This window comes from Aplysia californica, unplaced genomic scaffold, assembly GCF_000002075.1.
Source record: "Aplysia californica isolate F4 #8 unplaced genomic scaffold, AplCal3.0 scaffold00673, whole genome shotgun sequence".
NCBI classification, from domain to species: Eukaryota; Metazoa; Mollusca; class Gastropoda; order Aplysiida; family Aplysiidae; genus Aplysia; species Aplysia californica.
Window position 1 is genome coordinate 274,139 of NW_004797943.1, and position 26,919 is coordinate 301,057.

Below are 26,919 nucleotides of genomic sequence, written 5' to 3' on the forward strand. Positions count from 1 at the left end.
TTCTTCTTCTTCTTCTTCTTCTTCTTCTTCTTCTTCTTCTTCTTCTTCTTCTTCTTCTTCTTCTTCTTCTTCTTCTTCTTCTTCTTCTTCTTCTTATATCTCACGTACTGTTCCGTATTGGAATCAAGATGAGGTTCAGTATCATGAGGTCCAGCCAAACAAAGGCGAAGATGGATAGTCCGAAGAGGAAGTATCGGTCCAGGAGCCTCTGAGAGTCTCGAGGTTCGGCCAGTCTCATGTACTGCAGCAGGTGAAGGGTCATCCGGACCTGAGAAACAGGAAATGTTTTTCATGGAAAGATTCTTGGTGGATTGAACTCATCCGGACATGGGAAACAGGAAATGTTTATGGGAAGATTCTTGGTGGACCGAGCAAGTGCTGTTTCTAAAACTCTATAGACATTAAATACGAGTTACATTCCGTTAGTAATTATCAAATTATCATTATTAATTACTGACGTGAAAACAAACCCTGACTCTTTCTGCTGCCTTTCTTCTACTGCTCCATGGCTCCTTCTATTTCTGTCTTTTAGCCACACCCCTGATCTTAGGGTAGGTAAGGTCTGACAACTAGGCTTCATGGATAAGGGCGAAAAAGTCTCGGAAGTTCCATGTGCAAGTTACGCACGTTAAAGATCCCTTGGTGGTCCTAAAATCGATAAAAGTAGGCTTCGGCCGCCACAAAGGCAATATTCAAAATTAATTCCGACCAAACTGCAAAATGCACATTATGTCCCGCGTGCTCTTGACTTTATGCAGTTGCGAGTGCCAAAAAACACGTACCCAAAAATTTTAAAAATAAAATAAAATGTGAAAACTGTAATATTATATAGTCGGCCAGCTGTTTAGACGTACGAACCCTAACGTCAGGATTTTTTGAAAACTGTTATTTTTGGATCTTTGGTATCGATTGCACGTTCTCGAGATTATCGAAATTCGAATTCTGAATGTTAAAACCAAAAGCCAGACAAGATATACAATGTAGGGAAAATTTCTAAAGGAATGAAACCATCTTTTCTTTCCTCTAAAATTTTTTATATCTGAGCTTAGGACAGTCGAACGGTTTATCGTCGATAAACGTCTCAACTACACGTACCTGCTCACTGGCCAACCAGAAGTTGAAGAATCCTATAACAATGACAGTGACCATGAGTCTGGGCTTCTCCATCACCTCTGAGATTTCCTTGTGCCAGTGCTGGATGCGTGCAGTGATGGCCACCATGCCGCTTGCTAGTGGCGTTTGTTCCCTTAACCCGTTTGCTAAGTTTTGGTTTATGGATTTCCTTCTTCCAAACTAACAAAATAAGAATAAAAAGCAAAACTTATGTTTAAAACATTAATTTATCTGAAACCCAAAAGGCATGCACCAGACAACACAATGCACAATACGTATACCACATAACCCTCTTTTGTCTCCATGGGAAAGTTTGACTATTTTCAACTTTCTGAAGTCTAAAAGTAAGTATGCAGCATGAAAACACTAGCTCATGAACAATATGAGTCCACTAGTGTACGCATTAATTCTCCTGTTCAATTAATACATTTAGCAATCATATCTAAAACTGGTTGCAAGAACTGGTTAAGGTAAATAAACAATTAGATCTAGATAATCTAGATCTAGTATTTTTCTAACATATAAAAGGGTGTAGCCTGAAGGTAAACTAATTTAACAGACTCCATCAGGAGAAAGAACAACTTTGTATAGGATAATCTAGATCTAGATCTAGAATCTAGTCGTACTTTGAACGTACTGGGTCTCTTTCGGCGGAGTTTGCTCGGAAGTGCGCGCTGGAGATTGTTGTTTGGGTAAATCGATGAGGCACGTTCTAAGCCGCTTGCGCTATCGGAGCTTTTTTTTTTTTTCTTTTTTACATTAAGCCGATTTATTTCATTTAAGCTGAAACTGTAGCACACTTACAACATTCGCACATTTATTCAGTTGCTTTGCCCTGTATCCCAAGGCTTTTCGGCAATTGCAAATGGCTGACAGAAATAAGGAGGGCGCGTCGCTTCCGCTTTCGCCTTCAAAAACTTACATCGGAGTATGACGTCTGCATTTCTGGTGGAGTTTGTGCATTGAAATGTCCACAGAGGCTTCACAAATTAAATAAGAAATGCTGAAACCAAGAGAGAAGCACGCAAGTTGGGCACATCCACAGGTGGAAGTGGAGCTTTTAGATTTTCAACACGAGGGAAACCTTTTTCTTCCAAATTATTGGTCTCATCGGCCACAGCAGAAGCCACACGAATAGAACATGCCTATGAATGTTGTAACACAAAACTAAATGGCCGGTGCGGTACAGTGTGAAAAAAATTCGTCCTCTTTTCTCCTTCATATGGCGGTCCCTAAAATTACCAAAAACACCCAACCCCCCCCCCCCCCAAAAAAAAAGAAATAGGTCATTTCTGTTTCAAAACCCTTCCGTGTGCCACTCTTGGCCGAAGTCGGTCATTTTTGCTCGAAGTTTTTGGTCAGTCAAAACAATCTAGGCACAGATTTTAGGCCTTTACGTGATAGGCAAACAATTTTTCTGTCCGATCTCCTAGAATCACAGACTAGTTTTGTTTTGCCCCCACAACAACAACAACAACAAAACAAAACAAAAACAAAGACAGCATATAAAAAGGATAAAAGCATTAAATATTTTCATCCATCAATTTTATTTCAAAGGAGTTAAACACAGTCTAGCGGTAAGCGTATTGGCAATAAAAAAAACCCATCTACCCCGAGATGCATATATTATTATTAAAAGTAATATGTGATTACAAAGGTACCATCTCAGACAAAAAATGTCCTGTACACACAACGAATACAGGATTGTTCAAGCGATGCGTTCCTTGTCACATATACGAGACCAAACCTATTTTTCAGTTTCTTAAAAGAACTACACACAACAAAAACAACAACAATACTAAAAGCAACATGAACACCGCCTTGAACCACAACAATAATGAAATAAGACCCCTCGGAGTTCGTTACATCATGTAACACTGGATCGAGATAAAACATTTTTTAAAAGCTGATCAAATAACCCGATAAACTGGCTAAATGATGCTCGGTCGTGTTTCCGGACATTTTCGCTTTGCACTATAGAAAAGGAATATCTGCGGCTGTGAATGGTTTGCTTTAGACTTGAGATGATTATTTGTCACATCGGCAAACATCCGGGTGACTTAGTGCACGCACTTGAAGCAGAGCATATTGAAAAGTTCTTTTCGGAATCTTGTGTTAAACGAGCAGTAAATGACTGTATTAGCAGAAAGCCACACGTAAATGATTATCAAGCGGCAGTGGGAAACAACGAAGTACAAATTCTTGAACTCTCCGAGGTGATTATACCCAGGAATTAAGATCTGGGCGTAAATACTCATCACGGACGGGAACGTGCAAGCAACGAAGATGGTCGACATCATTGTAACGGCTTTCACAGCGCGAACCTCTTTCGGTGTTTGATTGTAAATCTTTTTAGTCTTTCGCTCCACCCCGTCTTCTGTCTCTCTTTTCTGCGCGGGCGACTTATCTTTGCTGTGCGTTGCGTGAAATCGAGAGGACTCTTTCAGCTTGTAGCCTATACAAAAATGATCAAACAGAACGATACGACAACTAACTTCTGCCGTGGTTATCAAAATGTTTCGAATGACCTCAATTGGACCTCTGATGGATTCTTCGTTACTTGATAACCACAGTGTTAGTTTGGTGGAATTGATTCTAGGAAACCACTGATGTTTCAAGTACCGAGTGGCCATTAACGGTATATTATAAGCCACTACTGCTAAGAAGATAATGATATTAGTGAAAATGGCCCGATTTCGTGTAAACACACGCTGAAAACGGAAAGGGTACACAACAACACAGCACTTCTGTACGGCAGCGTACATGGTCAGACAAATAGTTGTATCGTACGGAATTCTTGAATAAAATGAGAACAAATACATGAGGCTCAGTGGATCAAAGACCCCAAAATTAACACGTGTGTAACTGACAAATAGATAGATAGCACGCCCTGCAATATTCAAAGACAAAACCGCCAGATCGGAAATAGACAAAACGAAAAAAGAAACACTAAGGCTGTCCGAAAGTCTCAGTCTATAAAAGACCACAGTTATTAAAGTATTGAGGATGTTGGCCATACACCCGATGGCGATGATGCTCGTGTGTATGCACACGCTGAAGATAAAGGTGATTGTCTTGGCCAGGTCAGAGCTCACAGGGTCCCTGCTAAGCCTGCGAAGACCCGCTCCAGACTGACGAATTCATGCTTAGGAATAGCGTACGGTGTGTCTGTAACGCAAAATAGAGAACGAGATGAAGACAAAACGGTCAAAGTAGGCCAGCATGGTTTGTTCTTGTTTTCCTTGACGAGGTTTAGTTTCTCACCTGACATAGTGTACGCTGTGTTGAAAGCGTAGCTAGATCTAGATCTCCCAGGTATGAAATATCGAAACATAAGTATGAAATCATGCTGGAGTTTCAAGGTACTTAGGTTTTGCAAAAAACCCCCCCCCCCCAAAAAAAAAAACCCCCACCAAAACAAAACAAAACGACAACAACAAAAAACAACAACAACAAGCACCCCCCCCCCCAAAAAAAATACCCCCCTAAAACCCCCCCACCCCAAAACAACAACAAACAAACAAACAAATAAACAAACAAAAACTACCCGTAACAGAAGAAATGCGTCTAATAATTTGGGATGTGGTTTGCAGTAGAGAGAAACAAGGTAAAAGATCTAGATAACGGTAGAATGATATTATGATGAGTATCCCAGCGTGGAGGGGTTACAGTCGTTAAGAGTGTGCACTGGGTTCATCGTGTTTCTCTCGAACTCACCGGATCGTTTAGGATAGACTGTGTAATACCTTGTGAACGCACCGACAAATGACCAAGAAATTTGGTAAATCTGAAGATTTTAAGTTTAGTTGGGAATTTATGATGTATTTGTGACTTACTTGCAATGTTTCTGTTATCTTGAAGGTTTTGTGAATGGCCAGGATGTTGCTGTTGTCCACGAATGCGTATCGCAATGGAACTAATCAACTGACGCAGAAAAAATAACCCAAGATTTGCCTTTTATATTTGCATATAACTAAATTGAGGGAGCTAGGAAAGACGCTCTAATTGCATTTTTCTATTACCATAATCGAATGACATTTGTTTTAGGGTCAATTGAGTAAGAAATAATTGATTTCGAGACCGAAATAAATAGTTATAATAAGACGGAGCATTATGTGGGGAGCCATTTCTAAAAAGCGGAGGACTAATTAATGCAGGCCAAGTGGAATGCTTGGATGTACCAGTAGATTAAGTTGTACAGCTAAACAAATAAATGGTGCCTCAACCAGCTACGTATTATCATATTTTTCTCAGCAGAGATACAGCTTCGGTCAAGTCCTGGCTCATTATTAGGTTTAATCATCGTTGTAACATTTGTTAGTGAAAGGTGGATTTCATTTTCTCCCTAGAAATGCTAGAAAACGGTCTGTTTAAGAAATTCTACTAATTAATTCAATTCAGTCCTCACTACTTGCGCCGCCTGGTTATCATTTGTTTCAAACAATTAGATCTAGTAGTCTTACGAACGAAACACTTAAAATTAATTGCCTCTCTGCAAAGAGACTGTGCCTGTACTGAGAAACTCCATAATTTGTTTGATGATGTATGCTTTTCCCGTCAGTCTTGTTTTCTTGTGTACACGCTCCTGGAGAACTTCTGACCTGCAGAAAAGTTGTGTCGCCAAGAAACACCAAAATAAGGACAGCTCTCACTCTTATTTCTATTTCCCTTATCGTAACACTTCTCCGAGACATTTTGTAACTTCGGAAAACCATTGAGTTTCTCTCACCGCTTAATTCTTAGAGGCATCAAACCGACAAATCGATTATCGACAAATCAACTTAATCTTTCAGGATTCGCTTAGACCGTAGTCGTGAGATTGCAGGTTCGGGGGATCGAGCCTCAGTTCGGTCCGACGTTGTGACTTTAGGAAAGGAAATTTACACCGAGTTCCCTTTTGGTTCCCTTTCAGAGATGAACGTTAAACTTGGAGATCCCGCCTCTAAAATAACCTCATAGTGTTGATAGGGGCGGCCATACCATTTTACAATTTTCACCACGAAGCCCGCACTCGCCTGTTGACCATCTTGTTGAGCTCAAAACTTCTTTGCTCAGCGCTCATCGATTTATTCTTCTTCTTTGACCGATGAGAAGACTACTGGTCAACAATTTAAGCTCATACTGTTTTAATTTATTAATTGATTGTTCATTTATTATCTTTTTATTTAGAAATATAGTGTGTGTGTATTCTAGAAGTAAAAGTGATGTATGTTGCAGTTTGTAAATTACATATTTGATATGGATAATATCTAGCTGGTTCTGAAAGTTTTGAGACTTTATGTTGTTTTTTTAAAGAGCTTAAACTGATGAATGCCGTTGATTTAAAAGAGCCAGGCCTTCAGTCTGTTAGAATAGTAGACATTTGTTTAACTCCAATATCATCATGTAGTTAAGTCATTTACTTCATTTTTTTAAATGTGGGCGGAGGGAGAAGCGAGGGGGCGGGGTGGAGGAGGGGAGGGGAGATTTGGAATCAACGGTTGCATAATCTGAACGTTTTCATGTCTTGAAAAACGAATTAAGCTAACAAATATAATGTAATTATATTTTCGTTTCAGACGCTCAAAAAAAAAAGGTGGAGAGGGAAAAGGATTGGGGGGGGGTTGCCTTGATTGCCTTCTGTAATTATTGAACTTTGTTTTAACTGGTAGCAGGATGGTGTAAAAAAAAAAGTAAGGTTAACTGACAACACACATCCTTGTTTTAACTCTTTGTTGATTTGTAAACTCGTCCGTTTCTTGTCGACTGCAAATCGAGGGGAGATAACTCTATATATTAGGTTGACCAATTCTCTTTCACACACTTGCGTCCTTTGTCAGTAAAAACTGAACGAGAGAGAGAGAGAGAGAGAGAGAGAGAGAGAGAGAGAGAGAGAGAGAATTCTTCAAAGTTAAATCCGTCTTACGATCATAATGTCATGGCAACCCCTATGTTAATCCCACTGCAAGTGGGGACTCTGGATTTCCGTAGTGCGTCTTTAAGTTCCAAATGGAGAACTCGAATAGAACTTTACCCCTTTCATAGACAGTGTAAACAAAGAATTCTTACAAAAAATCTAAATTAAGAAAGCAATTTAACAAAATAATTTTTAAACCACCTCTACCAACAACAACCCCCTCCCAAAAACAAAACAAAACAGAATCAAACAACGAAAAACAACCCACCAAACAAAACAATTGAAAAAGAATCGTTGAGGGGAAATGAACAATTTTAATGTTTGAATGTAGATGTTTTATGCCCCCATCGACAGAGTTTCAATCATTCAGGAGGCGGGCTCAGACCCTGCCTGTCAAGGCCAGTGTAGCATGAGAGATAATATACAATGTACAACATCCCAGCACTCAATCAATCATCATCATCATCCAGTGCCAGATCTGCGACAGACATCGGCGATCTTGGTTTTCCATTCATTCCTTTGCTCGGATGCTCAAAAAAAAAAAAAACACGTTTCCCTGATCTTTCCCTGTTACCCATTTGTTTAGGTTCCCTAAGTATATTCTGGGCCTACCCCTGCCTCGCTTGCCCTCAATTTTGCCAGTGAGAGCTAGATGTTCAAGACCCTTACGTCTGTTCCGGTGTCCCCAAAACTGCATTTGTCGTTTCCTGATTGTTTTTAACATTGAGCGTCCCACAGTCAATACAAATTTTAAATACTCCTCGCTTGGGAATCGAACACCGGTCTCCTGCATGTGTAGGTGAAGCGCTTAACCGTGGCGTCGGTGGCGTTGTGGTTAAGCTCTCAGACTTGAAACCATAATGTCGTGGTTTCGAATCTCGTGAGGGACCCCGACGTTGTGTCCTAGGGAAAGGCACTTCACACGAATTTTCCTCACTTCACCCAGGTGGGAATGGGTACCCAGCTGTATGTAGAAAGTGAAAGATCTTGTCAGTTTGTTAATGTTTGAGCGCTTAATCAGCTGCTTACACTGTATGCTTCCTGTGAATGTTTCTGGGTGTTCTGTGGTCTGCTGGGGTAATAAATTATAGTAATGTAATGCGCATAGAGCTTGCTGTGGAGCGCTATACAAATGATATTATTTATTATTAGTAGTAATTAGGCCTATTATTATTCTTATTTTTATTATTAGTATTATTAGTATATACGACAGACACCGATAGGGAGAATCTGAGGTGGAAGCAGAAAGTCCTTTATCGCATTAGAAAAACTGAAAGACATCACAAGTCTTTTGATAATAATAAGTTGAAGTTTTTTGTTCTGTTTTAAAAAGAGTTTTACGGCGATTGCAACACAGTTAGGTCATATAAGTGCCGAAAATTAGAGGCGTCATAAGAGAGCAACAAACACAAAAAAAAAAGAAAGAGGAGTGGAAAGATGTTTGATAGGAAAGGAGCTAACCACACCAGAGCACCCGCCAACTGCCCATTGTTGTAGGTTAAAGAGTGTGTTCATGATAACAGACACAATTCGTCTAGAATATTACAGGAAAAATGGTAACGCTGAAAAGAAGAAGTAGACTACACCTGAGCTGTAGTTTTAGTATGAGATTAACGCATTAGCAACACAAATAGATCATATGAGTGCCGAAGATTAGAGGTTTTACTAGAGAGTAACATACAAAGAAAAGGAGGAGAGATTATTTTAAAACATTAAACTTATGCGTTCTTATACCTTCATCAACAATAATTTAGATCATATACTAGGTGGGTTTCCAAACTAGCAGTCAGGGCCAACCCGGGCAGAGAGGGAGAAATCATCCCAGCAGAAATACAGATATTCGATAAAAATTTCTCCCCACTCGGGAATCGAACTCAGGTGTCCTGCATGCAACAGCGCAAAGCCTAACTGTTACACCCCGCAGATGCTGGTAGCAGAGATAAAGATGATAGATGTTTGAAAAGAAGGAAGGAAGAAAAAAAAAACAACATCTCCCCCAAAAAACCATCAGAGCACCTGCCAACCACGTAGCTACAACAGAGCTCACTCTCACCTTTGGTGAAAGATGTTCTGCTTGAACTCCCCCCAAAAAAAACCCCACCCTGTAATGAGATGACAAGGGTGCCAGGTAATTGCAGCGAATTAGACCACACACCCCCAAACAGCAAACAAACCAGAAAAATAAAACCCACTAATTGGAGTGAGGCTAAAAAACAAAACAACACCCACACACATGAAATTCATATTGTGGCAAGGTTTATTTTATGAATAGCTCAAATGTCAGATCTGACGAGAAAACAAATGTTCAGCTGTACAAAAATAAAAGGTTGATCTGAAAGGAAATGACGATCAGACGATCATTGCAACATATGTGGTTGAGGCAAAAACAAAACAAAATTTAAGGTACAAAAGAATGTATAAAACAAAATGTATGATAACAAAATCATGAAGGCAACCTAAGATGGTAGGTTATAGTGAAGGTTAAAAGCCTTTTTATAAACATTTAATTTACAACCCATTAAAATACCAACTCTGATAAGACCAACAATGAAGTCGAGGAGCCATATAAACTCCTAAAACAACAAACAAACAAAAAAACTGTCCTTAACGTTCACACATGCATACATGTATCATTTGGTAAGTCATGTCAAACAAACCGTCCTGAGCAGTACAATTGACTGCATAGAAATGTCAATGATCTCAGAGGCAATGTTAAAAGGTGAGAAAAATTGAGAATGCCTACTCTGCTACTCATTTTCGGACAATTATTTATTTAGCCAACCTGCACTATGATGTAGAAAAGCGCTACGGACCTCGGAACTAATGATGAGTACATGAGAGACAGGGGGACCAGATAGTTGGGAGACTGAAAATTTTAATTAAACACTGCCCACAAGGGCCAACTGGGGCTGAGAGGGATACATAATACTAGCGGAAAGATCACGATATCCTAAAAAAAGAAATTCTCCGACATAAGAATCAAACCCATGTCTTTTGCATGTGAAGGCCAAGCAGTGCTCGCTCAGAGGTGCCAGAGCTACATGTGAATGGAAAAGCACTGCCTTTTCTCTCTACTTATATGCAAGTCGAACACAAGCACCATCACTAGCAATTATTGTTACCCTAACTGTGGAACAAGTCAAGATTATGCGATAAAATAAGACTTGTGGAGATGACGCTAGAGGAGATTATGATCAAGACGATCATGAATTTGTCAGCTGTTTTCCGACTTAAAAAGAAGGGAATATGATATCACGTATAGCTGCAGGGCAAAACTATTTTTGCATGTAGGATAGAGTCATCATTGAAGTATTAACTCACTTGAGCCTGAGCTATTTTTCACCCAACAACCATTACAGCCTGACAGTTTCGGGGTATATTGAATCATTAACCACAAAAATACTGTGAAAGCTATCATAATTTTTAAAAAGCAACAAAAGAAAGGAAGAAATACTCTAACCAAAAAAAAAGAAAACTGCATCTGATTTGTCTGAATAGTTTTTATTTTATCACTATTTTGAAATAGTAATGTCTATGGGTTACACAGTTTTTTAGTGCCCAATTTATAATAAAATCATCTGTCACAATGCGGGGGTGACTGGCTTAGTCCATTACTGTTCAAAAAGTGTAGCGCATAACTTCAAAAAAATTATTAATGAAACAAAACAAGAGGGTCAGCTATTGGTTCAGTGCTTCCAATAGCTTGTAAATGAAAAACACCCGAGATATCGATTGATAAAGCGTATCCTGTAAATACACGGAAATAGGCTCAAATGAGTTAAACCCATGGTGCCCAAGACAAAGTCAACACACGGAACGGACATCCCCCCCCCATTATTGGCCATCAACAAGAGCGTAATGAAATGGAAAGAGTAAACCAAGCATTAAAAAATCCCAAAGACTTGCAGCAAAGCGTAATTTGAGCACTGAAGTGACTGGAAGACTGATGTAAAGTAAACTGAAGATATTTTCTTCACCTTCAAATGTGAGAACAGACATTGATTCAGCAGCAAAACAGTAATGCTCAGACCACAGTAGCCTACTGTTAACAAAGAAATAGAATATCTGAGAGTGGCAAGAAGTCAAGAAATTCTCAAGAAAGACAATTCAAATAGCACAATTCATAAAAAATAGACAGATGAATACCAGTCATGTTGTAAAGAAGTAGTAAAACAAATTGCAATAAAGTAATGCAGTACAAGTTAAAACAAACCTCTAGAGTTAATCCATTGTCATGTCATGAGGTATAATTTTAGGTTATCTGTATAGTCTGTCAAAACTATTCTTTGATGTTAACAAAATGTGTATTTTCTGGCCATTTCATATTCTTACCCTTGGCTTTAAGTGTAAGAGTTTTTTTGGTTTTTTTTAAAGAGAAATATAATTACATTAGTTTTGTCTGTGCAGAAAGCAAACAAACCTTTACAGTGCATATTAGATTTTCTAAATATTAATATCATTGTATTTTCCTAAATCCACCTGATATGACTCATCTATTAAAGACCATGAATATTCACAGGAAAATGACAGACAAGAGAATAAAACCTAATTTTGCTTCACCCACATGCCGCTGCACTACTCTAGAAGCCATCATAGGTCCAACTACTGATATTACTGAGAGGTTTCATCATTTTTCCAGTCAAGTAAAGACTGTGAGTTAATAAGTCAAGAGTTACGTCACAAAAATTGGAAGTAAAAATTCACAAACATTGAGTAGAGTCAAAGACAAATCCCAATGCAATGCTGGACATTTTCCTAAATCTTCTTGTGTTTTTGTTGTGGAGTGTGTTGAAGCATAAAGCTCCATCAGGCAGAGAATGGATCAGTAACACAATTATTTTTCTGGAACTATTCTAGAAGGATAAGAACAATTTTAACAGCACAAACTTCATACCAAAAACTTTCATACCCGCGTGTTGAGTTTGCAACCATCTGCAAAAAACCCCCAGTCTTATAATATATGACATGCCATAAAAAATGTTCTGATAAGACTGTGTGGCATGTATACCTTGAGGCACCTGACAAAGATATAATTTCAAAATTAAGTTTGCAAAAATTCGGTCATCTCGAGAAAGTTTTCATACTAGATCAATGCTCCTATTGTATCTATAAAAGGAAATGTTTACTCAATTTGGTCAATTGAAGATTGAACTAAAAATCTGTCTGGTTTCCTCCAAATATTCTAGAAATAAACGCTCAAAAAGCTTGAAAGCCAATCTCATTCTAAAAACTTCAACTTTCCTCCACTTCTTCCAGTTTGTCAACCAACACACTCTAGTGTACATCATACTAGCTTGAGAATTACGCTTGAAGGAGAGGGGAAACTTGAAATGAAAGCTTTTTGGACTTTTTCTGGTTGATGGGTTTCCCAGATAGAATACGTTGGGGTTACCTCTGACAATAGAAAGTTAAGGAAATTTCTTTTAACATGAATTCCCTCTACATGAAGAAGGTGAATCACTCAAATGATGATTCTTCCATAAAAAAAAGAGGACAATTCTGAGTCAAGTTTGCACACTTCAGTAATCCTGTCTCAGTATTCTGTAAAAAGAAATGATCTACGATTTCAGCTCTTGCTGTCTTTCATAACTAATTTATGAGAACTAAGTCCACTACTAATGTCCATTTTGTGTTGTTACCTGTTACAATTTGTAGGGTCTTGGATGATGAACAAATATTTGTCACAAACGCACATTCATGTTCCTTAGGTTAGATAAACTAGTGAATGATGGAAACATGGTCTAGTATATTTAACGATTGTGAAGATATGCAGACTAATAAACGTCTCCATGTGTATAAAGAGGGAATGGTGTCATGTGGTCGCTGTACGACAAAAACTACGTAGATCTAGTTTTGGAATGTACCTTAAGTTTCTACTCTTTAATACTCTCAAGTTTGAATTTTACCACATTACCGATTTTTGTGCCCCTCAGTTTATATTGCTTACTCTGTAGTGTATCAACAACACCCCACCCCCTCCCACATTCAGGTAGCTCACGGTGCCATTTCAGTAGGAAGCTTAAAATAAAAAGCTAAAATATAATACACAAAGTAACATCACAGTTAATTCTTCTTGCTCTTGAGTCTCACTGAAATTTTGGCACAACTTGCATCTTTATTGTTTTACGTAATTCAGTACCATGTCTCCATTTAAAGTGTTGTCAATAATTCCAAACCTTAACTACAACCATTTCACCTTGAGAAAGGAGTTTGGTGTCTAAAAGATAGGCTAGGTTCTATAAAAGGCAAAAAGTGCTTTCATAGCACCAGGTAATTCATTCAAGCAAACTGTTGGGAACTATCAAAAACAGTTAAAGCTTGTTTTCCTTCTCATAAACTGATGTGCCATTTATTTTGCTAATTGAAAATTCTTATGGTGACTTTACAGCCATATCCCATAGTATGGATGGAGCTAGGGTTTTACACTGTTGCAAAAAGACTCTCCATCACTTTTTGCGTAAAGCGTGGCTTTGTGAGATACTAATGTAATGGATTTCATCGTGAGAAATAGTGGTTGTGGTCATGGCTTGTGGCAAGTGGCCATGTAGGTGGGTGAGACACTCATTCACAAGGAGGAAAAAGTATTCAGGATTACACCCAAAGACTTTTTTGCCCCAAAATGTTTGGGTTTTTTCGAACAAATGCTCAGAAAGAACCCACTGAAGTAGGCAACTGAGCACATGTTGGTTATAAAGACGTCAAACTCACAGGTAATTGCGTCAAAAGTGCAAAGGCTAGGCAAGTCAAGCACCATAAATATGTCATGACAAAACATTTTACCTTTCACCTTCACATGAGATGACAATGTACAACACTTCGCAGACAGTCACCTTGCCCTCCTTAGCACTTATAATAAATACAAACATGTACAAAAGATACAATAAATAATCTACATGTTCAAGAGACTCATATGTTCAAATCAAAGAGAGAGACTTTGGTCATATATAAAGTACAAGATAAAGTGGAGGCAGTTAAGTCATCAGATGAAATCATGTGCATAGGTCAGGTTCACCACAGACCATAGTCGGTTTGGGTTGTAGTCAGGCAATCCAGTTAAGTTAGTCTGTACAAGGCAGATGTAATTTATTATGTTCAAACAAAGAATGGCGACGGGAAGGACACCAGCTCCAGGATAAATAACCCCACACATACTTCAAACCAAGCAAGGACAACACTGCATCACTGACATGACAATGCAGTGAATTGTACATGGGTGGGGCTTGTATGTACACACTTTCTGTACACACATTTTGTTAATGAGAAAGATATATATTACATAATTACATTGGAGAAATAAAGGGGTAACGGGGTAAAAACGATCAATGTAATTTAAGAGTCAAAACCTTAGATACAATACTCTCTTGGACAATATTCAGCAAGGCTAATGAAAATAATACAGAGTATTTGCATAAGCAATAAAAAGGCTTCATTTCCTAGAGGCTAAATACTGATGTTAAAAACTCAACCCCCCAAAAATCTAAACCTACATTTGCCATTTTCTGCCTTTTTAAAAAGCATGGCCTGAGTTCAAGAAGACAAAAGGAAGATTAAAAACAACAGTAACATTCTATTATTGTTATTTAAAACAACATTTCCAACAGTGATGTACTGATAAATTGCATAGGTTCAAACACTGCCGCTCCCACTATTTGCACACTTGCTTTGTGTTACGGATAAACAGACCTCTCCACTGGCTCTTACTGTTACAGAATTTGAGGGGCTCATTCATTTCTTCACTACTTATCTCACTATCAGATAACACTTTGAACAAGGAGGTATCAATCACAAGCACAAAGACGGTAGTCAAGAATGTGACATAAAGGTGTTGACATGCACAATACAAAATAAACCTGACAAAGGTTGCCTAGTAAACATTATTTCTTAATTAAAACTACCGTTAAAAAAAACAACAAGTGATGCTCACAAAACTATATCTAAATCCCAAAGCAGTGCTGATAGCACTATCAAGTACTATGGTCAAATCATTTTCTTACTATCAGAGCATATTTTACGCATATGTACAAAATGATGAGGGATGAAATGAATCATCTTTTGACAGCGGATATTTGAGACTTTTTATGAAAATAAGAAAGACGGATCCATATATTAACTCAACATACAGATAATATGGGATGGTCCCTTCACCAGTTAGGGGGGGTGTGTTTAAATGATGATTGTAGACTATGTAATTCATAGCTTGTTTGACATAGGACACCCACCACTTGAGCAACAGACACAGCAAAAAAACAGAAGCAGAAGATTTGCAAATCACAGAAGACAGCTTCTTTTTCAGTCCCCGAAGAAGGTTGAAGTTGAGAGAGACCACACATCTATTTATAGTTTGAAGGGAAAGCCACATCAAATGGCGACATATCCCTACCACTGTGCCGGATGCATCATATATATGTATAAATATTTATATATATATATTCTCTTTCTCATTGTTTAACACACTGGAAACACCCTCCTAATCAGCTCCTTGTGCTGTTGATGCATGCTATACACCCTGAAAACCAGCTGCTCCGTGCCGTATAGACATATATCATAATCTAATTTCTGTTCCCCAAATATCACAAGCTGAAGAAAGGTTTCAGGATTTTAGAACAAAAAAGACAATCCTCAAAAGAGTAATTCTGCATCAAATGCTGTTCAATTTCAGTATCGGGACGTCAATTTTGAATACGAGAGAGACAAAGCAGACAGGATATCCTCCCAACACAGAATAAAGACGACAGCCCATCAGGAGACAGGTAAAGCAAAGCAAAAAGACCATCCAGTTCCACAGAGGGTAACGTTATACCACTAACCCCCAACATAGCACCTGCCAAAGTTCAAGAAAAATCCCCCCAATTTACTGATACAAGTGTGAACAAAAGTCCATATGACATAGTAGAAAGACTTATCATAGCCAAGACATGCAAGACAATGTCACCTACTAGTAGGGTGTACTTATCTGACTGCAACCCTCCCCACATCGGGAGAGGCACTGTCACTACTGAATCCGGAACATCTCATTCCACAGTTTTTATCTACTCCTTGTAATTCTTTCAGGACAAAACTGATTAGAGATAACCGTAAAAACAACTTTCAATGACTGGTACCTATACACTTCCCTCAGATACAGTTGGAAAGAAAATACTAAACAAAAGAACATGACAGAATCCAGTCATTTGGCTAAAATAATCAAGGACGCAAATCAGTTACTCCAAGCTGTATGTACCTAAGCCAACGATATCCAAAAAAAGGCACAGGAGAGGCAACAAGAGTTTCAGCGAAACAGCAGCACATCTTGACACTTTGAAGTTGGACACTCGTTCAGTTGTAAGAATGGTCTCCTTTACGTTTGTCATCTGGACAAGTTTGATAAGGTGTTGGTGGAGGCATTTGTCCCATGTGTTCCTGTGCTATCAGTCATTTGGTCTTCAAAGGATAACACCTTGAAGGGTGGTCCTGTCCTTAATATCGCTTCTACTGCATCCAAACGACTAATTTCTTTCAGCTTATACACAAGCTGTCTTATGGAGGCATCATTGTGTCGTCTGGTCCATTCACTTAGCACCTGGAAAGGAAAAAAACAAAAGCAAAAAAAAAGACATGATGAGAACATTCATCGTACACATTTAAACCAAAGGTTATATGACAAAGACATTGTTGAATGTATGTCAACATAAATGTTCCGCTGTCATACACTCTACAATTGAACTGTAATTACAAGTCATAAGCATACTGTTACACGCTGTTAAGCATTCGTTTGAGGAAGTCTACTTACTATTTCTATTCCAATATCCATTCGCATTCACATCATTTAAACTTAACCATCTATATTTCATGTTACCTAACAAAATTCAAACAATTTTAGGCAAGATCTTGTCCTTAAAGCATTTGATACTTTAAAAAAACCCAGTGTGAAAAAAAATCCTTCAAAACTGACAACTATTGGGACAAAGGTTATATTTTCTGAAGAGTGTTTAAGGCACACATAACCATATTATACGTGGGCAGGAAATCATAGGTCTGGTCTACTGAATAAAAAACAATTTGACTTACAAGACGTATAGAAACCAAAAGCCATACTCAAACCATACACTCACCTTCTGTGTCTGACTGACACAAGTTCCCTCCCCTGTCTCCTCTGTTGCCTCCAAAGAGGGCAAGGCGTCACTGAGTCCCAGCGAGACGGCCAGAAGACACCAGTCCTTGCCCATTGCCTCAGGAGGATCCAGCAGCAAACTGAGCAGCCTCTGAGTGTGGACAGTCAGATGTGAGATGGGCAGATCCATACCCAGTGTCACTGTCTCTAGGATTTCTTCTGAGCCCAGGCACGCAATATCGATGAAATCTTCCTTCAGATTCCCACTGAGAACAACGGACGAGCGATTCTCCAACTGCATGCGAAGGAGCTCCGTCGGCGAATACGACCGAACGACCTTGCCGTGCTCACTGAGCTGTGAGGGGCTGAGCGTGTACCTCTCCACACAGAGTCCTGGACACACGTTCTCCACCACCTGCTCCACAATGTTCACAAAGTCTTCTAGAAAGTAATACAGGTTCGCCCGCTCTCCCTCTGGACCACGAACTTTGATTTCCAGAAACTGTTCATTGCGGTCCATGTCGATGATGCCCTCCAGTCGGGCACAGCAGTACTTGGAGCCGTGGTGCCACTGGTACAGGTCTGCGTCCTTCTGCTCCTCCTTCACCCTGTGTTCCTCGTCGCCGCTGCTATCTCCCTCCTCCTCTTGCTCCTCGTCTCCTGACAGTATGCTACGGCGGAGACACACCTGTGATAGAGAAAAAACAACATAGAGGAAACATTTCGTATTTTATAAAATAATTGTTAAAAGTAGTTTTTCTTTAAACTGATGGAGGAAAAACAACATGGGGGGAAGAAGCAAGTCGTCAAAATAATCTTTAAAATATTTGTTTTTTCTCAATATTGGCAATGTAGCAAGGACAATTTACAGCGATGCTCTTCTTGTATTTTCTCCTAACCACAAGGATTACCAAAACAAAACAAATATATTACCAGTGAAAAAAGCAGGCAAATGTGCATCTTCTGTATGCACAGATATACCAGTAGAGTCACGTTGCAGTAATCTTCACGTTGACAACATAACAGGATCATGAGAACACTAGAATTATTTTCAGGAAACAGAAAAGCTAAAGTGAAAATAATATAAGTAAAACCTTGTTCTCAAAGTATCTAAAAATGAACAGTACTGAAAGCTTATAATAAAAGTAAAGCAATAAACACACTGATCAACAATGATGCAACAAACTCTGACAACTTTTAGAAGTTTTGACGTTCCTATTTCTTGGACATAGTTTCTTAAACACACAAAAGTTAAAAGTTGATCTGTGTACCTGTATACGAGGAAACAAGTACTTGAGCTGTGCCCCGGACTGGAAGCTGGTGTGTAGGCGTACACCTCCGTACACCGGGGACTGAAACCGTTTCTCATCCCGCAGCCACAGGCCCTCAAGAGCTTCCACAAAGTTGAGACAGGGAAACTCGTACTCCACATCTCCGTCAACCTCACACGGAGTGCACATCTCGAGAGCTTCCAGAACCTGAGGAGGCACGGACAGTTGTTCTACACTCATGTGGCATTCACATATGAGCTCTATCTGAATGAAAGTGAAGTTTTTTTAAGTTATGGAGAATGCTTTACAAAGGCTTGAAACTAGAATGTGGGTTTGAAATTCACACACCACTCTTTGAAAAGTTGACAGCACAATGAAAAATTAAGAAACAATGTTAATAAAAAACAACAGGAAATTAGTTCATCTTACAACTATGAAAAATTTTAGTTTGTTGTTAGACACCTACCTTACATGGCACTAACTACAAAACTGATATTCTTGAAGAGACAAAGAGATATGTACTGTACATTCAGAGAATTTTCCTACAACCTACAAGAGATCAGCATCTTGATAGAGTCTTACAAAGGGAACCGGGAAAATCTACCAAGATAGCCTTATTGGTCTGAAACCAAAAGGAAAGTTTAACATCAAATACAAACAGAGGGTTATTAATTAACATATGAAATAGAAAAACACACTTGGTCTATTAAATAAACTTTTGGGACCTCGTCCTCTAAATCTCATTTTCAAGCAATACCTGAAGTAAACTAAGAGCATCAGTGCTGGGGTACATCAACTGGAACTCATCCAATGAGAAACATCCGATGACGCGAGCCTGGGCGATCCTCTCGTGGGACATGATGTGGCCTAAGACGTCCACCCCGAGCCAGCGGGGGCTGACCACCACTAGGTCCGTGTGGCTATGCAAATAAACAATCTGTCAATGAAACAGAAAAAAGCAATGAGTGAGAGGAGAAGGCAAGTCTGACTTAAGGATTTTCCCAGGAGATTCTTAACTCTTTTCAGAAAACTAGAAATGTAAAACTTATAAGACTTCAGGGATTGTTTCGTAGCTCAGTTATCACCAACAATGGTTTTAGCAAACAAAAGAGAAATACGTTTTCTAAGATTAGTTATAATATTTGAACTGGTGGTCGTGTGGTAACCATGAAAACCAAGCACTGAACTCATAGAAATTTTACTTTGTTATTATCTGAAAATGATATCAACCTCGCTATGTAACCGATGTGGTAGTCTTCACTCTGGCTGAATTTTGGGAAATTCAGTTGTATTCCCTAAACGACTATGCAACAAGAAAAAAATATGGTCGATCCTGCTTTAACAACCACCTGTCCAAGACAATCACCAGTACAAAGGACCATCCCCCCCTCTTCCTCCCCCTTGATTTTTTCCTTATTATTTAGACATTGTCCAACAGGACCATCTGTCTAAGACGAACACTTTTCTTTTCCACAATCAATGGTTGTCAAAGACAGTTTCAACAAGCTGTAGTACCTCAAAAACATTTAAAGCTCTCAAGTTTACAAACGTCTAAATAAATCACAACTAAAACAGAACGTCTTTCTTTTAAAAGTCTTTGTTCTCTGCAACAAAAAAAACAAAGGCAAAGAATGCCTCTCCCAAAAATACACGAGCGCTGAACACCAAAAGCCACCGACCTCTCCCATCAGCTGCAGCTGCCGATCCAGCAGCTTGACATCTTCATCGCTAGCCAGTGGGTTGACACAGCCCCGCACATGCTCTGAGAACTGAGGCCAGCTCAGCACAGGGTACGACGCCAGAGCCTTGCGCCACTCTGGCAGCTGGGCAACCACGGCTGACAGGAAACCGTTAGAGCGGGGGATTTTCTGAGGACATGGACAAATTTGGGGTTTTATTTTTGTTTTTCAATATAGAGAAGCATATGACAAAAGTATGACAGACAGAAACAACAGAGGGAAAGCCAAGAAGAAGGAACTCTAGTTGTCCTCTCCAACAGTCTGCAGAGGCGCGGACAACCAGGAAAAATTGTCTCATTGTTGTTTAATAAGCTTTTCACAGCACTTGCAATACAATAAGGTAATATAATTGCTGAAGATTAGAGGTGTTACAAAAGAGAGTACCAAGCACAAAAAAAGGGGGAAAGATAAAAAATACTGCCCACTAATCACCCACTACCTGTGCCTGAAAACATTGACATTTCACAAGTAGAAATTATGTCTGCTGCAAGATGGGATAAAAGGCAGATATACATAATAATGTTTACATAGGAAATGGCAGAGGAGGTTAAACAAACGAAAAAACCCTCAACTATTTGGCAATTGAGAAAATTTTGTCTTTTTTTTTTCTTTGTTCATTGAAAGAACATCCCAGTACAGAAATTACTGTAACAAATAGAATCTCCCTAATTTTGAAATATAGTAATGACTATGTCTGATTGATGAGAAGTTTTGGGCATTTTTCTTGTTTTCGTATTCAGGAAAGGAACTTCCCTTACAATTTCACAGAATCTGCTTTAATACAGATCACTCAAAAAATGACACTATCTTCAGCAAAAACAAAGACGCACTAGCTAGCGCTGACAACTCTGAAAATACTCACATCCGAAAGACTCTTTCTCATCTTCCCCAGCTGGTGCTTGAAAGCCCGCATGTCCACAGAGGAGGGCAGCTGTGTGTCCATCACGTACACCTGTGGGCAGATGTCCAGGTCGTACTGGAACATGGTCAGCACCTTCTCCAGGATGTACTGGGCGTCCTCGCTGGTGTGAAGACCGCTGCCGCTGGAGCTCTTCTGGGTGGGTGTGGTTGCTTTGTCCGCGTGAGTGGCCACCAGCACCACCTGGCCTGTGTTTTGGAGTTTGCCGCAGTGGTCTGGGGAAGGTAACATTAATGTTTTATCTTTATCGAGTTTATCATTCCAAAATGTAATTGGTATATATTTCACTCATGTGGGGCAACAGGGAAAGCATCTCAAGAGCAAATCTTGTCTTAGCACCTTATAAGACGGTTATTCAATAGGAACAGAAATATGAAGGGGGGATTACAGATGCCTTTGTGGAAAAAAGAAATTAATAAAGTAAATGAAAGTGAGAAAATATTAATGTTCATGTATTTACATAAGGCTCATCTTCCGTGTGCCCAGTGGGAATGTTGGAGTAATGACCAAGCCTGTGGCTATGGCTAACATTTGGAGTTCCTGAATTATAAGGAAAAAACCCCACAACAAAACAACAAACCTCCAAACAACCTAGCGCGGCAAGGGAAATCAACTTAGGAAACATTTTGCTTTCAGTAGTAAATAGCTTCCCTTTATCCAGTGACTTTCTTCAATCCTTTGAAATATGATTCATCAAGATGAAAACCTAGAATACTGGACTCCACAGAACTGCAGTTTTTTTTGTCCACATGTACACATGCTATACATCCACTTCACATACTGCAAGTGAATTTCAATATTTACTTTGACCCGTAAGGCCCAATAAGATATACACTTATCACTCAGCCACGCCAAAGTTCAAGAATAAAATCAGAGCACGGTCAACATGATCTTTTCTTGTCCTTCCTCTCTCTCCCTGCACAGTGCATTCCCGCAGGGGATCAAAACCTTTTGAGGCCAAACGATTTCTTTAGCGTCTGGTCAGGAATTAGATTTTAACAAGAACGACATTGAGGTCTTCTCACCTATGGGCATCTTGGGGTGGATCCGAGCCTTGAGGAAGTTCAGCCAGAAAACGACCTGAGCCATCTGCTCGTCCAGCGAGTCCTGCAGGTTAAACATGACCACGTGCGCACAGTGGACATCCCCCAGAAAGTGGTCGTACAGCATATAGTACGGCTCATAGCCTGAAAAATCCCATATGCTCCATTCACCGGTGCCTGTGGGGGAAACGAAAAAAAAAAGGCTTCAGAGAGGGAACATCACGAGTCAAACCAAAGCTACAGTCATGAGAAATAAATGATCACAAATCTTCTATTTAATCACACAGTAAAATTTACAACTTAACAACTGCTTCAGTGCTACTAAAGCACTGCATACACAGGAGGGACAGCTTTTCCGTAACGGCCCAACTGCTTGGGATATGCTCCATCAAGTGTTCTCCTCTGGTGAACAAAGCTTGACAGCCCTGGAGTCTTACTTTTGAGTTTTGGCTCATGCCCCTGTTCTATGGATAACAATATCATCTTTTGAATTCCTCAATATTGCATAACTCCAGTTAAATGTAGCCCACAGGGCAAAACACCAGAGTGACCAAGCTTACCTGAAATTGTTATATTTTGAACATCAATGCCTTTTGTGTAGGATGGATTTCCCACAGTGTAGTTCAGAGGAGTTGGGAGGCTGAATTGTCGAGACAGTCTGCTCCTCGCTGTAAAAAAACCCCAAACAAAATATTATGTTAATACATTTTTTTTAAAGGTACAAAAAGAACAAAATATGCAAATATGTTTTATTGAATACATTTATCCAGATTTCCTAAACACATTACTACAGTATCAAAAAGTAATGTTGCAATGGTAAATACAACCATTATTCTGAGCAGTAGTCAGCTGTAACTGACAATTTTGCATTTTGTTCAGAACTTTTAAAGCAGTAAAGCAAAGTTTTAAAATGCTCAAATAATCAAGTTAAAGGGCAATAACATATTATTTACTCATTCCCCCCCCTGTAAGATGGCTTTCTGGGATTTTGTTCTCATCTGACATGTAATCTGTACAAAGGCCAATAAATTTTACTGACTTTGAAGATCAAACCAAACTTTACTTACTTTTACTCTTGACTGAGGGTGAAGGAGCGTGGGTTCGTCTCCGGAAGAAACTCCCCAGAAAGCCACACTTGAGAGACTCCACCAGCGTGGACTTCCCCACCCCTGTGGAGCCCAGCAGCTTCAACTTGACCCGAGGTATCGGCTGTGGCGACAGTTTGAGCTGACTGATCAGGGCAAGCCGTTTCTCCTGACAAATACAGACCAGAAAAATTAGACTAAAATTTTAATGACAGTCAACTAATATATTTTTTAATTTTTTTAAAAGTCATACTGAAAAGTCAGTAATTTACAAAAAGAACTTGAGTTCAATACTAAAAGATTATGATTACATTCACTTCATATCCTGAGTTTTTCCTTATGCACTGAAAAAAACACCCGTTGGTTGTTTCAGGAAACAGAAGCACACAGAAACACATTTGGTGCTGAGAAAGAGCAAGAAATGGAAAGTAAAGAAGTGGGCCCTACCAGTGGCTACCTCAAACCATCAACAAATTGTTGATTATTTCCATTAACTGATACAATGCTTTGTGTCGTTTATAACAGGGGTATTTCACTATGATGTACTGAACTCACCACATGTGGTCAATACAAAAATTCACAAATGCAGTTGATTACTGTCTGTATAAAGAAAAATTCCTGCCCTACGATTTGAAAGCTTCAAAGTTTCATAAGATTGCTAAATCGAAACAAACCTTATTACTTACCCCTTTGACGCTGTTCAACAGCTCTGCGATGTTTGTGTACCCTTGAGCCAAAGCCATTATTTCACCGGTTACTCCATCCTAGGGAGAACATAACATTTGTTCTTCATCATCACATGTTTGTACTTACTTAGCAACAATCTCAGTTTTAGGGACCACCTGGCATTAACACATGTCACTAAAAAATTATTTAAAAAATTTTTTTTTTTTAAAGCAAGTAAAATAGATGGTTCATGAAAGAATAAGAAACAAGAAATAAGAACTAAGCAATTTGTAACATAATACATATATGTAATGTAAACATCAATTCGAAAAATAAAATAAGCTCAAGAAATGTACAGCAAAATAACTGCAGTTGTCACCATTACAAGATCTTAAAACAAATCACTGCAGTTACAAACATATAATCAACAGTTACTTGTAAGACATTTTTTTCAGAGTAGTATAACTTATTATATCGTCTAACCCTTTTTCTTTCCTGCTATATCCAAGACTGAATAAATAATTGTAAATATCATGCTCTTATCCACATAACTTAGATCATTTAGGAGGTGTGCTGTTTCTACCCTGCCAGTCAGGATCAACCCTGTCCTGATGTGGGAGACAAAATCCCAGCAGACAGGTGGAGAAACTCTATGAATAAGCTTCCTCACATGGGAATTGAACTCTCAGATTCCCTACGCAACAATTAAATCACAGACAGTGGAATAGCCAAAGTGCACCTACAACTGAGCTGGACAGAGAAATAAAAATATATAACAAGGCTGAAAATGAAGAGATTGTTGCAACCTCCCCCCCTTCCCCAAAGTCTGTTAAAAAACCTCTAAACCTGATCTCAAAAAATCCTTCATACCTTATTCACAGCATCTGGATTGGCCCCTACAAACAGTAAGCTCCGAGCTATTTCTATGTGTCCTGACTTACAAGCCAGGTGCAGAGGAGTCAAGCCATCCTGTGGAGAAAGACGAGCAACAGTCAGCAATTACTTCACAGACTGTGTGAAATTAAACATGGATATGTATGCCCAGTAAACAAAAATGAATAAACTGTGGTCTTTCATACATCAGAATTTATCAATCCAACAGTCAAAAGTCAAACTAAAAAAACCATTCTTTCACAAAAGCTTAACTTTGAGGACACATATTCCAAAAGATCTTGAACATTTACAGATTTGTTCCTTATTCTTAAAATTGTTCTTTTGTTATGCTTTGAGATAGAATTTGAGTTACCGAAAAGTGCATCACAAATCATCATACAAAAAAAAAATGTTTTAGTAAAGATGCAAGACCTGATATTTGGAAGGGATTTTTAAAAGTACCCCCCGCCACGCCTTCCAAGGAAAAAAGGTACTTGTGATGCCCTCCAACACTACCATTGTCATATTCCTTTTCACAGGACACAAAAAAGACAACTTCTCAGTACAAATAGCTTGCTCCCTTCATGAACAACAGGTATATCAAACAATCCTCATGAATTATACAATAACACATGTACAAAATAGTATTAACATTTATTTTCGTCCACATTGACTGAACAGAATCCCACCCCGGGGTTGTATTCTTCACATTCTAGAACACTTCTAGAGTGTAGATCTCTTTGAAACTTCAGTATTTCTCAAAAAATCATTTTGACAGACTGCTATGCAAAGCATACGGATCGGATTAACGAGTAAATTTCCTCTTTGGAAAGTGGTGGCACCGAGTTCCCCACATCGTATAGATATGATAGTAAAACACAACGTACGGATAGGGTTAAGAATCTCAGGAACACACTTAATTTTACTTTTACCTTCTACATGTATACTGTTAAAATTTAAAGTGAAATGTAACGAAAACGTTCTCCACCACATGAAAAAAAGACCCCCCCCCCCCCCAACATTTTTAAAAGCAAACCACTATCCACAGTGAGAACCAGACAGTGATGAGCCCTCACCTCTGTGACTTGATCCACATCTGCCCCGAGAGAACACAAGGTCTGGACAACGTGCAGGAGTCCCTCCCTGGCCGCACAGTGGAGGGCACTCTCACCCGTCTCCTGTGGACAGATCAGTTTTTAGTTTAGTTTAGTGAGAGTTTTACGGCGCACAGCCCCGTTCGGTTTAGGTCAATGGTCAGATTAGATGGTTAAAAGTTTTACAGTAAAAATTTCCATCATAAAAGATAACAATTTACATTACATTAAAATATCAGTATGTACATCTTTGTGTAAAGGCTAATGGCCTTCATAAAATCTACAATTATATTGGGATCAATGAAGGAGAAGAGATCTTTCAATTTTGTACATTTAAAATATTTCCTTCAGGTCTCTCCGTAAGTCCTGACATTATGTTAGTATGTGTCTACTGTTGAAACCTGTGGAAAGATTATCTTCATTTTATTGTTTGAGTACAGAGAAGCACACTGACACAAAGATGGTCTGTTATGGTTTGTTTAAGTAAGAGTTTTACGATACTTGCAATACAATGATGTCATATAAATGCTGAAGATTAGAGATATTACAAAAGAGTAACAAACACCCAAAAAAAAAGGAAGAGATATAATGAAGATAGATGTTTGACAGGAAAGAAGGAGTAAAACACACCAGAGCACCCGCAATATACATACAGATTGAAACAAAACGGCGGCAGAAAAGAAGTAAGTCCCATCAGTTATGCCTGCAACCACTGGTGTGGCCACTCAGAATTAAAAAGACATACAGAAAGAAGAAAGTATTTGGGAGTGAAGAATGACGCATCGTAACAAAAACCCAAATGAGCAGCTGTTCATTTTTGACAAAAGCACATCCATACGGAACAATAGAACACGTGTCAGAAGCACTAAAAGTGTAACAGATATCACGCCACCAAAACATCAACATACAGAGAGAAGTAAAGTAACAAAAGACTTTATTTTCATTATAGCAGAAACTTGTTGACCAGTAGTTCCAAAAAACCACCAAACAAACTGAAAAACAAAAGAAAAGCAAGAGGCTATCAAAGAACTACATTCTTTTCACTGTACTCATGCACTTTGTGTCTAAGAAAGCATGTAACTTACAATTTTTTCTCAAGATTCAAACAACTAAAAATTAAACCCCCCCCC

The 26,919-nt window shown here is 38.9% G+C and overlaps 2 protein-coding genes across 5 annotated transcripts in view; both read right to left on the reverse strand.

The window, feature by feature from the left end:
- The window catches only part of LOC101856376, a 4,849-nt gene extending 2,590 nt beyond the window's left edge, over positions 1-2,259 (reverse strand). Inside the window, exons 1-3 of one of the 4 annotated variants that reach the window (XM_005108268.3) lie at positions 1,929-2,259; positions 1,096-1,293; positions 109-268 (exon numbers count right to left, since the gene is read on the reverse strand). In XM_005108268.3, the coding sequence (XP_005108325.1) occupies positions 109-268; positions 1,096-1,221 (286 nt within the window). In that variant the 5' untranslated portion in view covers positions 1,222-1,293; positions 1,929-2,259. The other 3 variants (XM_005108266.3, XM_005108267.3, XM_013088023.2) reach the window with 3 other exon arrangements.
- A 6,989-nt stretch (positions 2,260-9,248) lies between these two features.
- The window catches only part of LOC101856925 (death-associated protein kinase dapk-1), a gene marked incomplete at its 5' end in the record, with an annotated part of 21,479 nt that continues 3,808 nt past the window's right edge, over positions 9,249-26,919 (reverse strand). The window contains 12 exon segments of the mRNA XM_005108269.2: positions 9,249-16,568; positions 17,101-17,787; positions 18,371-18,577; positions 19,128-19,307; positions 20,050-20,238; positions 20,972-21,243; positions 22,054-22,248; positions 22,632-22,739; positions 23,139-23,325; positions 23,843-23,920; positions 24,693-24,791; positions 25,772-25,873. Coding sequence (XP_005108326.1) covers positions 16,356-16,568; positions 17,101-17,787; positions 18,371-18,577; positions 19,128-19,307; positions 20,050-20,238; positions 20,972-21,243; positions 22,054-22,248; positions 22,632-22,739; positions 23,139-23,325; positions 23,843-23,920; positions 24,693-24,791; positions 25,772-25,873 — 2,517 coding nt within the window. The 3' untranslated portion in view covers positions 9,249-16,355.